The sequence below is a fragment of the Bos taurus genome, chromosome 2, assembly GCF_002263795.3.
Source record: "Bos taurus isolate L1 Dominette 01449 registration number 42190680 breed Hereford chromosome 2, ARS-UCD2.0, whole genome shotgun sequence".
NCBI classification, from domain to species: Eukaryota; Metazoa; Chordata; class Mammalia; order Artiodactyla; family Bovidae; genus Bos; species Bos taurus.
This window is the reverse complement of record NC_037329.1, coordinates 60,210,415-60,228,535: the sequence shown is the minus strand read 5'-3', so window position 1 is coordinate 60,228,535 and position 18,121 is coordinate 60,210,415. Positions and strand designations below refer to the sequence as shown.

Below are 18,121 nucleotides of genomic sequence, written 5' to 3'. Positions count from 1 at the left end.
CATATAGTTTATTACATAGTATTGAATAGCATTCTATATGCTTGGCAGTGGGTCCTTGTTGATTATCTGTTTTACACATAGTTGTGGGTATATGTTAATTCCAACCTCCTAATTTATCCTTTCTTCTACCTCCCTTTCCCCTTTGGTAACCATAGATTTGTCCTCTAAGTTGTGAGTCTGTTTCTGTTTTGCAAATCAGTTCATTTGTATCATTTTTAGATTCTACATATAATTGATGTTTGTCTTTCTTTGTCTGACTTCACTTAGTATGATAATTTCTAGGTCCATTCGTTTTGCTACAAATGGTATTATTTCACCATTTTCTATGGCTAAGTATCAGATCAGATCAGTCAGATCAGTCGCTCAGTCGTGTCCGAGTCTTTGCGACCCCATGAATCACAGCACGCCAGGCCTCCCTGTCCATCACCTACTCCCAGAGTTCACTCAGACTCACGTCCATCGAGTCAGTGATGCCATCCAGCCATCTCATCCTCTGGCGTCCCCTTCTCCTCCTGCCCCCAATCCCTCCCAGCATCAGGGTCTTTTCCAATGAGTCAACTCTTCGCATGAGGTGGCCAAAGTACTGGAGTTTCAGCTTAAGCATCATTCCTTCCAAAGAAATCCCAGGGCTGATCTCCTTCAGAATGGACTGGTTGGCTAAGTATATTCCATTGTATATATGTACCACATCTTATTTATCCTTTCATCTGTTGATGGACATTTAGATTTTTTTCCATGTCTTGGCTATTGTAAATAGTGCTGCAAAGAACTTTGGGGTGCATATATATATTTGAATATGGATTTCTACATATATATGTCCAGGAATGGGATTTCTGGATCATATGGTAGTTTTATTTTTAGATTTTTAAGGAACCTCCAACCTCAAAATGGATTAAAGACCTAATTATATCACCAGATCAGAGAAGGTAATGGCAACCCACTCCAGTACTCTTGCCTGGAAAATCCAATGGACGGAGCAGCCTGGTAGGCTGCAGTCCGTGGGGTTGCTGAGTCAGACGTGACTGAGTGACTCCCCTTTCACTTTTCACTTTCATTCATTGGAGAAGGAAATGGCAACCCACTCCAGTGTTCTTGCCTGGAGAATCCGAGGGACAGCAGAGCCTGGTGGGCTGCCATCTATGGGGTCGCACAGAGTCGGACATGACTGACGTGACTTAGCAGCAGCAGCAGCAGCATATGACCATGGTATAAAATTATGGAAAGCATAGTCAGAACACTCTTTGACATAAATCAGAGCAGTATCTTGTAGGGTACATCTCCTAGAGTAATGAAAATCTTGTTTTATTTGTGTTACTTGAAGCCTATTTCCAATTAAAAAATATAAAATGATTATTGTTTGTACATAGATTTTTTATTTGTTTCTTTAGATTATTTATCTCAGATGTATGTTCTGAATATAACCATATGTTTTATATATATATATGTCAAATTTAAAAGTGATATTCTTTTTTCTTCATGCAACTGCTCAAAATTTTAATCAGCTCTTCTATTTCTGCACTTGGACAAGGGATTTAAGATTTGTCATACTGCAGGTCACACTTTACTTCAATATGCATGTTTTTTGAAAAGGCAAAATCCCTCAGGGCTGTATGATTTTCACTATTGTGTGTGTTTTAAGTTCATAGCCAAACACAACTGAATAAATCATGGGACACATTTTTCTCTCCATGTCTGAAAAATGCAAATTGTTATAGGTCAATTGCTGAGAGGTCTTGTCATGTCTCAGATGTCTTGTTTACAATTTGTTTTTCATTTTTTTCCAAGCATAGCCAATTCAAGTTACATTTACTTGTTATTCAGATTCTTTTCAGTTGTCTGCAAAGTTCGCTTTAACATGTGGAAAAACTATTCTCCCTCGACCATGCCTTCCTAAATGCGGTAACTTAAGTTTATAAACATGCGTGTGTCTTAGTATGCAAAAACTGCTGTCCTAAATTCCCAGGGTCAAGAGGGGGAAATCCTGCGCCGCCACAACCTTGATAACTTGTTCTACTCACATCCAAAGGAATATTAACAAATTGGAGAGATTGTAGCTAAGTGAAGAAACGCATTTGCCTTGTGATTTTAGGATCACACATAGCAGTGCACACTGTAGAAAGGGTCTTTTCAAATGTAGGGCAGGGGCCCACGCTTGGGGTCACACAGATCTGGAGTTTCATTCTAGTCTATCACACACTGGTTGTATAACTTGGGTGTGCATTGTAACTTCTAAGAGTTCCATTCCCCTCAACTGATACAATGAGCAAAGTAGCCCCACTTCATGGGATTGTTATAAGGAACAGAAGGAAGGAAGGCACTTATCAAGTCACCAGTGATATAAGATAAACCAACTGGCTCACTGTTTAAAAAAAAAAAAAGCCTTCATTTGCCTTGATTTGTAGTGTGATGTAAATACTCCCACCATGGCTGATTTTAAATCATGAATGATTTAATGACCACCTGGTAAAATTCCTGAATATTTAACAAGAAAACAAATACAGTACAACACCACTAGGCTTTAACAAATGGTAGTAATTATTTCTTTCTATTTATTTGTTTTTAACTGGAGGATAATTGTTAATAATTATATTTTGTCTTCCATTGATCTAGAAAAAAATGTGGCTGTTTGTAAAATTCTATATAGATGGAGAAATGAAAGCAAAGGGAAGAATAGTAATTTATATAGTTTAAAATATTAATGATTTCAAATAATAAAAAAGCTACATTAACAGTTTTGAAAATGGGCAAAAACTTAGAAGAAAACAGAATGTTAATAATAAGAAAATGTGTTAATCAAATATTTTAAAATTAAGAATAAGGATCACTTTGTAAGAAGTTCTAGATTGATTAAATTTACTGTTAGCTTTTCAAGATTGGTTAGAAGAGGCTCCCTATTTTCATCTTACATTCTTTAATACACAGGAATAAATCCTAAGTATAAAGTTGTATATACTTGATACCTAAACAAATAGAAACTGACAGCCTATATTTTAAAACCCAGTGTTTTAGCAAAAAAAGCTTTGTTTTCATTTTAACTAATAACTGTTTTAGATCATTCAAAACAGATTTTATTTAATTGAAGTGTAAGTGATTTACAATGTTGTGCTAATTTTGGGTGTTCAGCAAAATGATTTAGTTATACACACGTTATATACATTATATATAGTTATTATATATACTTATATATTATATGGACTTCCCAGGTGGTGCCAGGGTAAAGAATCTGGCTGCTAGTGCAGGAGACACAGAGACCTGGGTTTGATCCCTGGGTCAGGAAGATCCCCTAGAGTAGGGAATGGCAGTCCACTCCAATATTCTTGCTGGGAAATCCCATGAATAGAGGAGCCTCGTGGGCTACAATGCATAGGGTCACAAAGAGTCAGACATGACTCAGTGACTGAGCACATAATGCAGTATGTGTATATATAAACTGAACATATGTATATATAAACTGAATATATAATCAGTTATATATATATAAACTGTCATATAGTCAGTTACACATATAAACAGTTTTATATATGTGTTATATATATATATATATATGCTTTTTCAGATTCTTTTCCCTTGTTTGTTATTATAAAATATTGAGTACAGTGCCCTGTGCTATACAATAGGTCCTTATTGGTTGTCTACTTTATATATACTAGTATGTATATGTTGGGCTTTCCTGGTGGCTCAGGCAGTAAAGAATTTGCCTGTATATGTTAATCCCAAATTCCTGGATAGATCAAAAATTAAAATCTAATTTTAATGGATTAAATTATTAAATAATTTTAAATGATTAAAATCTAAAGATTTAAAAAGTTTCCTACAATCACATATTTTTTGAAATAGTAACCGTGGATTTGGGTTTTGTAGTTTGTGTTTTTAATGATAGTAAATATTCGCATGCGGGGTCTGCGATGCTGGGCAGGGAGTGGCGTATTGAACCTGAATCTGTTCCAGAACATCTAGACACCTGGAGCCTGCAAATAACCATCATGTCACAGTGAGCATCTCAGTGTACAGAATACTAAGCTGTGGGTGATTCAGGAGGAAATAATCAGAATTAAAGATGATTGATTAGTTGACCTGTGCTGAACGCTGCACTTTCCATGCACACTGACTGTGCCTGAGGAGGCAGTGCTGGGACAGCTCACCCCGGAAAGAGTGTGGGAAACCAAAGGGCATTTTGGTGACTGTAGGCTGACTTCATTCTGTAAAACTCTGTTTCAACAAGAAATGGAGCACCACACTCGAGTGTGGGGGCACCAAAAGAAGATGAGAGTACATTTTATTCTCTTTCACAAAGTGACAGAAATCATCAGCACTGAAATTATCAACATGGTATTGCCTAGAATAGCAGGTCTGCACACCCAGGGCTCGGGGAAAGAACTGGTGGACTGGGTACATTACAACCTCAAAAGTATTGCCCTGCCACAGAGAGATCCTCATTGCAGCAAATGCAAATACCTGTTTCTCTGGGCAGGCACATGTCTCTTCCTAAATGCATGTTACTATACACATTTACTGCTCCTAGAAATGTACTAGATGTGCTTGAAAATGCATTCCAGGGACTAATTAAGTGACATGTTGGAGTTTGATCAGATTTGAGGAAAGAGAGAAAGACCTCACCTTCTTTCTCTTGCTTGTGGAAATTAAATGATTTCTCGGGATGTGAGTTGCCTTTATGGTGATTCCAAAGCTAGGAAAGGGGCAAATATAACAGTGATAAGCTTCTTTTTTCAGGCTCTTATTAAATATTTAAGTAAAGAGAAAAGGAGGAAACTATTTTTTTCCCATTGACACAAAATGTGATTACTTGCTGTCTTTGTGGAAAGATCGATGATCAGCCTAATGGATGAGGCCAGCCAGTGTGTTTATAGTTAGGATGCAAAAAGAAAAGCGAGAAACGTCAATGGGTAGCGCTTTTATCTGTCCATTTCTTGAAATTTTCTCATAAAACTAATTCATTAATTAAAAGATTTGGCATATTACAAGCTAATGTTGGAAGTTATTGTTGTTTAGCTGCTAGGTCATGTCTGACTCTGCGACCTCATAGACTGTAGCCCACCAGACTTTTCTGTCCTTGCAATTTTCCAGGCCAGAATACTGGAGTGGGTTGCCATGCTTCCTCTTCCAGAGGATCTTCTTGACCCAGGGACCAAACCCACACATCCTATGTCTCCTACAATGGAGGATTCTTCACCACTGTGCCACCAGGGATGCCCTTGGAAGCTTTACCCAGCCAGTATATTTCAGGGATTGTAGGGGCAGAATTTCCACAGACAGTTCAGTGCTGCTGTTTTTTAATTAACTTCACTTTTACCCCTGTATCACATTTTTCTTTTTCATTCTGTAAGTAAAAACCAAAACTGAGGACAGTATTTAGAAAGCAAATATATATTTAGGATGCTTTTGCAAGTTATTTTTTTAAATGTCTTTTTCTTCTGAGCGTATACTTAGGTTGTGAGCTGAAGAATTGGAAACATGAAAAATCCTAGTTTATTAAAATCCTGGATTTGGGGCTATTCTTTTAGATGAAACTCTGCCTAACTTGAAAGTATTAATATTGAGTTAGATATATAGGCTTTGAGACATAATAATTATAATGATACCAATCATTTATTACACGTATATTGTTACTTGGAATCACATTTTATTATTGATCCTCAGAAAAACTCTACAAGTCAGCACTTTAATTATCTGTTCCTGTAGGTGGGGAACTGAGACTTAGGCAGTTGAGGTAACTCATCCAAGTTGACATTGCTGTAAGAGATGGATTGCAGGTTTCAAGAAGGGCCAACTGATGTAGAGTAGAATCCACTTTCTTAACCACTAAGTTATTTTTTTTTTTCTCGTATTTCACAATTTCACACTGCTTGTGTCTCAAGGTGTACAGATTGACCTGTTTCTGTGTGGATGGTGGCCTGGGATCTTGGAGTAATCGACCCCTTTGTCTTTTCTGCCCGCAGGCCCCTGGGGAAGGTGTACAGGAAATTGTGGGCCAGGCGGAAGCCAGAGTCGTGCCCTGTGGTGTTTCCACTCTGAGGGGTGGACGAGCCACCTGTCTAACTGTGATGAGCACAACAGACCTCCGAAGGAAAGAAGCTGCTTCCGAGTCTGTGACTGGCACAGAGACCTCTTCCAGTGGGAGGTTTCCGACTGGCACCACTGTGTACTCGCTCCTCCTGCCCTGGGCCCCGCCAGGCCTCGGGCTGCAGCGTGTGTGACCGCCCAGCACGGGTTGCAGCATCGGACGGTGCACTGTGTTCAGAAGCTGAACAGAACCATGGTTGTGAATGAGATATGTGAACACTTTGCCCCTCAGCCCCCCACGGAACAAGCGTGCCTCATCCCTTGCCCACGGGATTGTGTGGTGTCTGAGTTCTCACCGTGGTCTACGTGTAGCAATGGGTGTGGGAAGCAGTTACAGCACAGAACTCGCTCAGCTATTGCCCTCCCTCTCTATGGAGGGTCACAGTGTCCTAACTTGACTGAGTCAAGAGCCTGTGATGCTCCCATTTCTTGTCCTCTTGGGGCAGAGGAATATACGTTTAGCCTTAAAGTTGGACCATGGAGTAAATGTAGACTGCCTCCTCTCAAAGAACTTAACCTAAGTGGAAGAACCGTTCTGGATTTTAGCTCTGAGTCGAAGGAGTTGGTCACTTTCAGACATCACAGTTACAAGGCGCATCACCATTCCAAGTCCTGGGACATAGAGATAGGTTTTCAAACCCGCCAGGTTTGGTGTACAAGGAGTGATGGAAGAAATGCTGTGTTAAGGTAGGAGGTCTGTGGTGTTTATATCATGGTTCACCTAAATATTTTACAGTGTAATTTTATAAAAAATTTCTTCATGGTTTTCTACAATGGGAAAATTGTAATCAGGTTTGGGATTTGAGTTTTTAAAAGTTGCTCTAGAAAAGCTTTCAGTGTCAAGTATAAACATTTTTTAGTCTAGACCAGAAGTACACTGAACTCCAGAGTAATTAATAGTGTGACTGTATAGGACAAGTCATCCATTTTCACATTTTATCAATATATCAGTCAGCTAAAAATATAGATCTTGTACCCTAAGTCCTCATCAAGAGATGACCGGATAAAGAAGGTGTGACAGTAGACTATAGCTCAGCCATAAAAAAGAATGAAATTCTGGCATTTGTAGCAACATGGATGGTCTCAGAGGGCAATATACTAAGTGAGATAAGTCAGAGAAAGACAAATATGGTATGATATCATTTGTATGTGGAACCTAAAAAAATACAACAAACTAGGGAATAAAACAAAAAAGAAGCAGACTCATATTTGGAAGACAAACGAGTGAGGTTACCAGTGGGGAAAGGGAAAAGGCTAGGGTAATATAGTACTGGGGGAAAAAGGGTTATTATGGGATTACATGAAATCATATGTGTAAAATTTTAAAAATTGTAAAGCACTATTGAATTTAAAGACTCTTTCCTTCCATAAAAATGTTTTTTTTTTGTTATTACAGTAATAAAATACTAAGTGATTTATTATAATGACAAAATTTAAATTATTCTCAAATTTAGGATATAAGCTATATAAATATTTTTCATTTAAACTGATTTTTGTTTGTTTACTTTGTTTTGAGGAGTAAGCAGATTCTCTTATTTCTGGGTTGTAGATATTTTATAGTAGTAATAATACCAATAAGGTAATCCAAGAATGTTTTCTTTGGCATTGATTTGATGGAAACATTATCTTGCACAGCAATAATTAGAAAGACAGATTTTAAAGGGAATGGACTAAAACTTTTAAAAGCAATAGTTTAGGCTACAAAATTATTTGTAATTGTTTACTTTACACTGTATTATAGTGTCGTGACATAAACCATAAAAGTGTATTAAAAGTAGTATCTGTTTACTTTTCCCTCAGAAGTTCTTAAGTGTAATCCCTGGTATATTGCTAAATTTCTTCCAAATTAAGATGGCTTTCAATAGTTGGAATTATCAACAATGAAACACTCATGGATGGAATTAATCATTATCATCAGTTGCTCATTTCTGAGGATCCACAGCTGGCACAAAGGACTATCTCAGAACAAAGTAGTGTGATGATTGTTTTTTTATTTTTTCTCCCATTCTGCTTTACAAATATTTTGTCTTTGATGCTTCATTCTGATTTATGCCATATAACTTGGCAAGTCCATTGAAGAGTGATTTTCTGCCTTTTATTCCCTGCTTCTGTGAAACAAAAGATTAAGCAGATGATTGGGGTGATTATTGTCTCAGTATGTATGTGGGATCTGTACAAACATTGTTTGTTAATATTCTCTACTGGAATATTACACAGAATGTTTTCGGCCTATAGCTGGCTTTTTTTTTTTAAACTAAAAAATGTTGGCTTTTTTCTGTTTTTAAATTAATTTCTGTTTAAATTCATAGACTTTATTTTTTAGAGTGATTTTGGGTTTACAGAAAATTTGAATAGCAAATCTAGAGCTCCTATGTATCTCCTCATCATTCCCTCTCCACACATATACTGTTTCGTACACACATCTTGCATTAGTGTAGTTGTTTGGTACATTTGAATACAACGGATGAACCGATACTGATACATTACTGAAACTCATAGTTTACATTAGAGTTCACTCTTTGTGCTGCACGTTCTGTGAACTTGGACAAATGTATAATGGCATGTATCCAGCAGTACTATATAATACACAAAAGTTTAACTACTCTAAGAATCTTCTCTACTGTCTCTACTAATTCCACCTTTCCTCTCCCTAAACCCTTGGCAACCAGTGATCATTTTACTATCACCTGCAAGTTTCAGCAATTATAAATAAAGTTGCTGTAAACATTAGGTGCCAATTTTTATGTGAATATAATTTTCAGCTGATTTGCTTAAATACCAATGGGCACTGTTCTTGCTATGATGATGAATTTATGTTTAGTTTTGTAAGAAACTGCCAAAATCTCTTAAAAAGTGACTGAGTCATGAAAGCACCTTTTGCTTCATACCCTAGCCAACATTTGATGTTATTAGTGTTTTAGATTTTAGCTATTTTAATAAGTGTGTAGTAGTATCTTGTTGTCTTAATTTGCAGTCACTTCATATCATATGATGTTTAGCATCTTTTCACATGCTTACTTTCCATCTGTTTTTCTCCTTTGGTGAGGTGTCTATTCAGATCTCTTGTCTGTTTTATTTTTCTTATTGTTGTGAGTTTAGAGTTCTTTGTATATTTTGGATACCAGCCCTTATCAGATACATGTTTTGAAAGTAGTTTCTTCTAGTTTTTGATCTGTCTTTTCATTTTCTTAACAGTGTCTTTCACAGAAAAGTTATTCTTTATCTTAATGAATTCCAGTTTATCAATATTTCTTCCATGGGTTGTTCTTTGGCATTATATCTGAGAAAACATTACCAAACCCAAAGTCAACTAGATTTTCTTCTATGTTATCTTCCAGGAGTGTTACAGTTCTGCATTTTACTCTATTTTGAGTCAATTTTTATGAAAGTCTTGACTCCATTTTGAGTCAATTTTTATGAAAGTCTTGTGTTCTGTATCTGGATTTTTCTACTTATGGATGTTCAGTTGTCCTAGCACCGTTTGTTAAAAAGACTGACTTTTCTTCATTGAACTGCCATTCCTTCTTTATTGAAGATCAGTTGACTCTATTTGTGTGGATGTGTTTCTGGGCCCTGTATCATTATTCCATTCTTGTATTTTATCTATTCTTTCCCAATAGCACACTGTCTTAAATGCTAATCTTTATAGTAAGTCTTTTTTTTCTTTCTTTTTTTTTTTTTTACATAGTAAGTCTTCAAGTTGAATGTCAGTCCTCTGAATTTGTTTATATTTAATTATTGTGTTGACTTTTTGGAATTCTCGCTTTTCCATATAAACTTTAGAATCAGTTTGTATTAACAAAACAATTTGCTAGGATTTTTATTGGAAATGCTTGTAATGTATATATCAACTTGGGAGGAACTAACATCTTGATAATATTGCATTTAGTCATGTACATGGAATGTTTCTCCATATATTTAAAACTTCTTTGATTTCTTTAATCAGTTTTGTACTTTTCCTCATATAGATCTTATATATATATATATATATATATATATATATATATATATAGTTAGACTGGTACTTTAGTATTTTATATATTATTGGTTCTAATGTAAATGTATTGTGTTTTTAATTTCAAATTCTAATTATTCATTGCTTTTATATAATAAAGCAGTTGACTTTTTATATTAACCTTATATCCTGCACCTTGTTATAATGTATTTGTTCCAGGAGGGTTTTTTTTCCATTTTTGTTATTATTGCCATTGTTGATCCTTTGGAGTTATCTATGTAGACATGTGTATAATTTTCAAAAAAGACAGTTTTATATCTTTCTTTCCAATGTGACATATTTTATTTGATTTTTTTGCTTATTGCATTATCTAGGACCTCTAGTATGTTCTCAAATAGGAGTAGTGAGAAGGGACATTCTTACCTTACTCCTAATCTTAGTACAGCATCTGGTTTCTCACCATTAAGTGTGATGCTAACTACAGGTTTTTTTGTTGATATTCTTTAGCAAGGTGAAAAACTCTTCCTATATTCCAAGTTTGCTGAGAATTTTTAATCATACATAAGTGTTGGGTTTTGTCAAGTACCTTTTGTGCATATACAGGTATAATTATATGATTTTTTTTTTTTACTTAGTCTGTTGATGGGATAGATTACATTGATTGATTGTCATATGTCAAACCTATATTGTATACCCAGAATAAATCATACTTGGCTATGATGTATTAGTATTTTTATATGTTGTTGGGTATTATTTGCTACTATTGTATTGAGAATTTTTGCATATATGTTCATGAGAAATATTAGTCTTCTTTTTTTATAATATTATTGTCTAGTTTTGGTAATAGGATAGTGCTGGCCTCATACAATGAATTGAGAAATCATGTCCTCTGCTTTGAGAAGTAAGTTGTCAAGAATTGATAGTATTTTTTTCCTTCTGGGGTCACAAAGATCCCATGACTGAGCAACTAACACTTTCTTTACATTTTTGGTAGAATTCAACCCATCTGGGCCTGATGCTTTCTGCTTTGGTAGGTTATTAGTTATTGATTAAGTTTCTTTAATATATATATAGATCTATTCAGATTATAGATTTCTTCTTGTGTGAGTTTTAGCAGATTGTGTGTTTTAAGGACTTGGTCCATTCACCTAAGTTAGGAAATTTGGGGGTATAAGCTTGTTCATAGTATTGTTTTATTATCCTCCCGTAGCCATGGGGAATTTCAGTGGTAGTCAGAACCTCTTGTTCAGTACTGTTGTTAGTGCTTTGTTTTCTCTCTCTTTCACTCACTCACTCTCTCCTCCTTCTGTTCTTCCTTTGCTCTTAGTTAACCCATCTAGAGGTTTATGAATTGTATTGACTTCTTCAAAGGAACGGCTTTTGGTTTCAGTTATGTTCACTATTGATTTTCAGTTTCTCATTATGTTGATTTCAACTCTAATTTTCAGTATTTTTCATTCTGCTTATTTGAATTTAATTTAATTTTCTAATATTCTAAGGTAAGAGTTTAGTTTATTGATTTTAGATAATTCTTCTTTTCTAATATGTGAATTCAGTGCTGTAAATTTCCCTCTAAGTGCTGCTTTTACTGCATTCCACAAATTTTCAAAAGCTCTATTTTCATTTTTATTTAGTTCAAAATAATGTTTAATTTCTTTTTAGATTTCTTCTTTGCTCATGTATTATTTAGAGATGTTCTATTTAATCCTCAAGTATTTGAGTGTTCCACAACCATCTTTCTGTTTTTGATTTGTAGTTTAAGTGCATTGTGTCATGAGGGCATACTTTGTATGATTTCTTTTTGATTTGTTAATGTTGTGTTTTATGGCCCAGAAATATGGTTTGTTTTGGGGAATGCTCTTTATAAGCTTGAGAAGAATGTGTATTCTGCTATTGTTAGATGAAATATTCTATATAAATGTCAATCATATTCAATTGATTGGTAATGCTGTTCAGTTCAGCTGTGGTCTTACTAATTTTCTGCTTACTGTATCTGTATGTTACTGACTCCTGGAGTCAGCAATTCTGGGAGTTGGTGATGGACAGGAAGGCCTGGTGTGGTGCAATTCATGGGGTCGCAAAGAGTCAGACACGACTGAGCGACTGAACTGAACTGAACTGATGTTACTGACAAGAGGGGTGTTGAAGTCTTCAACTATAATAACGGATTCATCGATCTTTCTTTGCCGTTCTATTAGTTTTTGTCTCATGTCTTTTGATGCTGTTGTTAGGTACATGCATAACAAGGATTTTTATGCCTTCTTGGAGAATTCACCCCATTAGAGTTTTGCAATGCCCCTCTTTATTCCTGATAATTTTCTGTGCTTTCAAATCTGCTTTCTCTGGAATTAATATACTATTCCAGCTTCCTTTGATTACTGTTAATATGATATTTTTTCTCTATGACTTTACTATTTAATCTGTCTGTATCTTTTTACTTAAAATAAGTTTCTTATAGGCAACATATAGTTGTATTTATTTATCTACTCTGAGAGTCTCAGTCCTTTAATTGCTATATTTATATCATTGATATTTAAAATGATTATTGTTATAATTGGATTAATAGCTACCACATTCATTGTTGTTTTCTGTTCACTGCTGCTGTTGTTCTTTGTTCTGCTTTTTTTGTTTTCCCATTTCTCTATTTTTAATTAATATTTTATAATATGCCATGTCTCTTTTAGTATCAATTTATATTTTTTGAAATCTTTTTCAGTGGTCGCCCTATGGTTTGCCATGGAAATTTATAACTAATCCAAGTCACTTTCAAATAGCAGTATAACATGTCACATAGTGAAATGCATTATAGAGTATTCCCCATCCATTTTCCCCATCCCTTCAGATACTGTTGTCATTAATTTCACTTACCCATAACCTATAATCACCAAATACGTTGTTACAGTAATTTTGAACAAATTATCTTTTCTCAATTAAGAAGAAATAAAATATTTTATTTTATCTTCATTTATTCCAATAGTTCTTTATGTAGATCCAAGTTTCTGAGTATCAACAAAATCAGTAAACAAGATATAATAAGGAATAGAGGAGAGTTTTACTCAAGCCAAACTGAGGACCATAGCGTGGGAGACACAGATTCGAGAAATACTTGAATTGTATTCTACCAGACTACAAAATGGAGGAGATATGTATAAATGAAACCACAAAATCGCATAATTTATTTGTCAAGAATTGGGGTTGGAGCTGTCAAGAAGTGAGGGTGCTTGATAAGCAAGTTTGCGTAATTACCAGGGGGAAACTTGAGACTGCACCTGGCAGCTGCTAGCAGATATTTTTTTTGAAAATGGTGGGTGGTCTTAAGTTTGATATATTTCAGAAAACTCACGTTTTCACTGATGCAGGAACGTAGCTGAAAACACGTTCGTAATGGCCACCTGGCTCCAGCTTGGATGCCTGAGCCATAGTTACTTCATTTTTATTTTTAAAGTATGGTCATGAGCTATATTATTTTCATTTCTCCGAAAAGCTTCTTTTAACATTTCTTGCAAGGCAAGTCTCCTGGTGACACATTTCCTGAATTTTTGTTTGAGAAAGTCTTTATTTCTCAACTTTTGAAAGATAATTTCACTAGATATGAAATTTCGGTGGTGGTATTTTTCCTTTCAACACTTCACTCTCATTTTGCTGAAATGGTTTCTGAAAGAAATCTGATGTAGTATTATCCTTGTTCCTCTCTAGGCCTTACTCCAACACCCCCATTTCCATACCCAGCTTCTTTCAAGAATTTTCTCTTTGTATTTGATTTTCTGCAATTTGAATATAGAATACCCATGTAGTATTGTTGGTTTTGTTTTGTTTTTGTTTGTCATATGCTATCTGTTCCCTGAGTATCCTGGTTATGTGGTTTGGTTGTTTGTCATTAATTTTTGGAAAAAGTATCACTGATAGTCACTTCAAATAATTTTTCTGTTCCTTTCTATTTTTTTTCCTTCTAGTATCCCCATTAAATGAATGTTACTCCATTTGTAATTGTCTTACAGTTCTTGGATATTCTGTCTTTTTCACTCTTCTGTTTTCTTTACATTTTAGTTTTTGGAGTTTCTATTGATGTTTTTCAAACTCAGTGATTCTTTCCTTACCTTTGTCCAGTTTATTGATGAGTCCATCAAAGGGCATTCTATGAAGAAGGGCATTTCTGTTTCAGTCTTTGATACCTATCAGTTCATTTTGATTCTTCCATTGAATTTACATCCCTATGCTTGTAATGCCCATCTTTGGTTGCACTTTGTCTATTTGTTTTACTTTAGAGACTTTAGCATATTAATCATAGTTGTCTTAAATTCCCATAGTTGTGATAATGCCAAAATTTCACTCTATCTGAGTCTGAATGGTGTGCTTCCTATGTCTTTTAGACTGTATTTTATATTTTAGTACACCTTTTGTTTCCTTTCTTTTGTGGAAAGCTAGACTTAATGTACTGAGTGTAAGGAATGGAGATAACTAGATTTTTAGTGTGAAGTTTTATACTTACCTAGCTAGGAGTTAGGTCATATTTGCTGATGCTCTAGGTGTTAAAGTCTAAAATTTTCCTCTGGTGTCCTTGTTTTTCCTCTTCCTTCTTTTTCTAGGGGAGATTCCTTAGATAAATCTCCCTAAATCTAGGACATGCAATTCTTTCTGTTTTAATCTCCTTTTATTATGCAAGAGACTTATTGATGATATGTCAGATTTTGAGGAGAGGAGGAGTGTTTTCTAGTCCTGTGATTATATCTCAATCTTGTATTGAACTTGTATATCCCGGCAACATGGTCTTCACAAACATTCCTCAGTCCTTCTTCCAGAGGTAAAACAGGAAGGCTAGAGGGTAGAGTTGAGTGTTTTCCTTCCAATAGGCTAATTAGGCTTGGTAAAATCCCAGCTGGTTAGGCTTTGGTAAAATAGTTTCCTTTGAGGACAGGCTTTTAAAAAAAATTCTCTGGGTGTATTTCAAAATGGCTAGGATTCCCATTTCCTGCTGGGAGCATGAAGAGATTTTTATCTTCACTATGATAACCTGGTAGGACTTCTGGAAGTGAAATTTATGAAAATGTAGATAGAATATCTACTAGGACTCTCCCCAAGTGCCCCAGAGATTTTAACTGAAAAGCTTGTCCATACTCAACCACCAGAAATTTGTCAATTTCAGTTCAAGTTTTCCTACCCTGGTACTGACTCCAGTGGCAGTTTCTGCTTCTGGTCTCCTCTTCCAATAGTAATTTGTGGTACCCTGTATCTGTCTTTGTCTCTTCAATGTTTGGAGCTGTCATCTGCCCTGTGACTACAATTTTCTGATGGATCTAAGATTTTTAGTTTGTCCAGTCCTGTTGTGAGGACTGAAGTGATGCCTTCCAAGCTGTTTACATGCTGAAATGGGAGCCAGAAGTCACCCTGTTCTCTTTTGAGTGTGTGTGTGCTCTGTCAATCAGTCATGTCCAACTCTTGTGGCCCCAGGGACTGTAACCCACCAGGCTCCTGTGCCCATGAAGTTTTCCAGTCAAGAATACTAGAGTGGGGTGCCATTTCCTACTCCAGGGGATCTTCCTGATCCTGGGATCAAACCATATCTCTTGCATCTCCTGCATTGGCAGGCAAATTCTTTACCAATAGTGCCACCTGGGAAGCCCTCTCTTTTGAGTACTATGCAGTGTATCAGACTGAAGCAACCTTTTTAAAACCATTATTCCATGAAATTGATTGTATTCATTCCATTTAGTCATTGAAGCATTATAAATTGACTCACAGACTAGGGAAATATGGTGTTACTTGACTTACTAGGAAAATACAGAGTTCAGTGGGGACATTTCTGTTTTCTCTCTCTTCCACTGTAATCAACAGAAATATCCTGGAGAGCTGTGTGGTTGAGTTATTGACAATATTGTCTTATTTGTATCAAAGGTGTATCAATCCTGATCCACAGGATTTTTGCCAAAAAGGCTCAAGTCTATTTCTAAAAAGCATACATTTTTCTTTCTGTGGGTCTGGTTCATTTAAGAAAATATCATCATTTAAATGTGACGGTTGACCTCTGGGATGAACTTTGTTTCCCTTAATAGGTACAAGTTTTCCTTAAGTACAGATACCTTTCACTCTTTTGTTCCACCTTTAGATGAGTTTTATTTTGGTGTTCTCTGTGATACTGTTGGGACAAATGTCATTTTGCTTCCCCTGTTTTGATTATGGCAATGTCTGGTTGTCCTGGCATTTAGAATAGGAGGACCTCATCTTTACTTCCATAATGCATGCTCCTGCTTGTGCCTTGCTGGAATGTCATTTTCTTCATCTAGGACAACACAGAGCTTTAAGTAATGTCCTTTAGTAGCTCTCTCATTGATTTCTTTAACTTTTGATAATCACATCAAGCAATTTTCTCTTCAAAGTTACGTGTGCAATGTGATAGGCAGTTGTATTACTCATGGTGCCACTCTGCTCCCTCCTCATTGATTTGCCTCTTGGGTTTAAAGATCTTTTGTTTTTAACTGTCTCATTACATATCCTGTTTTGCCTTTTAGTTTGACAGGACTTTCTCTGAGGTTTCATTATTACATTTTAAAATAGCTGTCCTATAGCCTATTAACCATTCCTTTTCTCAAATATCAATGATACTGTTATTGAGCTTTTTATAAAGCCTTGACTTAATGAAATGAAGTTGTTTTCTCTATTGAGTTTTTTTTTTAATGATTCACTTTGTTTCTTTTACTTTATTTTTTTTAAGTAGAAGGAATCTGAGTTAGGAATTTTGATCTGTAGACTAGACAATCTGTTCATATGAATAGGAAAATGATTCTTATGTATTGCTTGGATGAATAAAATTCAGATGAATGAATTTTACTTTTATTTTAATATAGAGGGAAATTTGGCATGGATAAGCTGTGATCATTTGATTTTTGTTAAACATGCCTTAATTTCTCTGACCACTGTGGTCGAATAAATACTTTGATTTCTCCTGAAAAGAGTTTCTGAAGGATAATAAATTTTAAGACTATAAAGGAAACATCATTTCTAAAGCTCAAATATTATTGTTGCTGTGTTTGTTTGCATTTTATCTCCACCACAAAAGTAGGTTTGGAAAGAAATTGTCTATTTTTATAGTCCCCCAAACATAAAAAATGCAGACCCAAAACGAAAGAGTTATTTTCATACTTTATTCTTTGAAACCAGTAGAGAATGTTTTGGTGGTAGGAATGAAAATGGAAGAAGAGTGAGAAAAGAATAAATTTTGTTTGTTGTTTTTTCCAATTTTAAGTTTTAGATTTTAGTTTTCCCCTCTTCATCTTTATTGATTTAATTTTTAAATGGTGTATCATATATCTAAAGCCAAATGTATACATAAAGTTAAATTCAAAGAAATGATACTCCATTCAACTTACTTTCATCCTGTCTTCTACTTCTTGTAGATAATATACTTTCTTGTTTTCCAGCTTTTGCTCCTTGTATTTCTTTATATTTTCTCTTCTTTCTTTCACAAAAGAAAGCATACTATCTACTGTCTTTGGATTTTTTTTTACTTACTATTATTTACTGGAAATTGTTCCACATCAGTTACTGAGTTATTGAGTTATTCAAGGTCTTCTTCCTTTTTTGACATTTGCTTAGAATTTTGTTGACTCCCTAAACCACTTATTTGAACAAATTTTTATGCTTGGCCTCTTGGTAGATTCCAGTATATTTTAATTACAAATAATTATTTGGTAGGTAAACTCTGGATCATGTATTTTGATACTGTTGAAGGTATATCTTTAGGATAAATTCCTACAGGGTGATAGCTGGGTGAAAGGATTAATGTATACAAATTTTGTTAGGTTTTGCCAAATTTCCCTTCCTGGAAGTGATGCCATCTTAAATTCCCATCAACAAATTTACAAAGAGAGTGTTTTGTCAAGCTTTTGGAATTTTTGCCAATCTGAAATATGAAAAATGATATCATAATTGTATTTCTCTTAATATATGTGAATTTGAACATTTGCCCATATATTCAGGGACTGCATTTCTAGTTCATTTTGCAAATTGTCTATCTTTTGTTTGCCTGCATTTCTATAGGAAGTTTTGTCCAAGGTGTCATTTCCAAGTCTTTGTATCAATAGTTAAGGA

General features: G+C 35.1%; 1 protein-coding gene across 1 annotated transcript in view; it reads left to right on the top strand.

Annotated features, from left to right (window-relative positions):
- Window positions 1-18,121, top strand: part of THSD7B (thrombospondin type 1 domain containing 7B) — a 911,067-nt gene that overhangs the window by 193,279 nt on the left and 699,667 nt on the right. Inside the window, exon 2 of the mRNA XM_015475729.2 lies at window positions 5,958-6,768. Within this exon, the coding sequence (XP_015331215.2) occupies window positions 5,958-6,768 (811 nt within the window). The remainder of the gene's footprint in view (window positions 1-5,957; window positions 6,769-18,121) is intronic.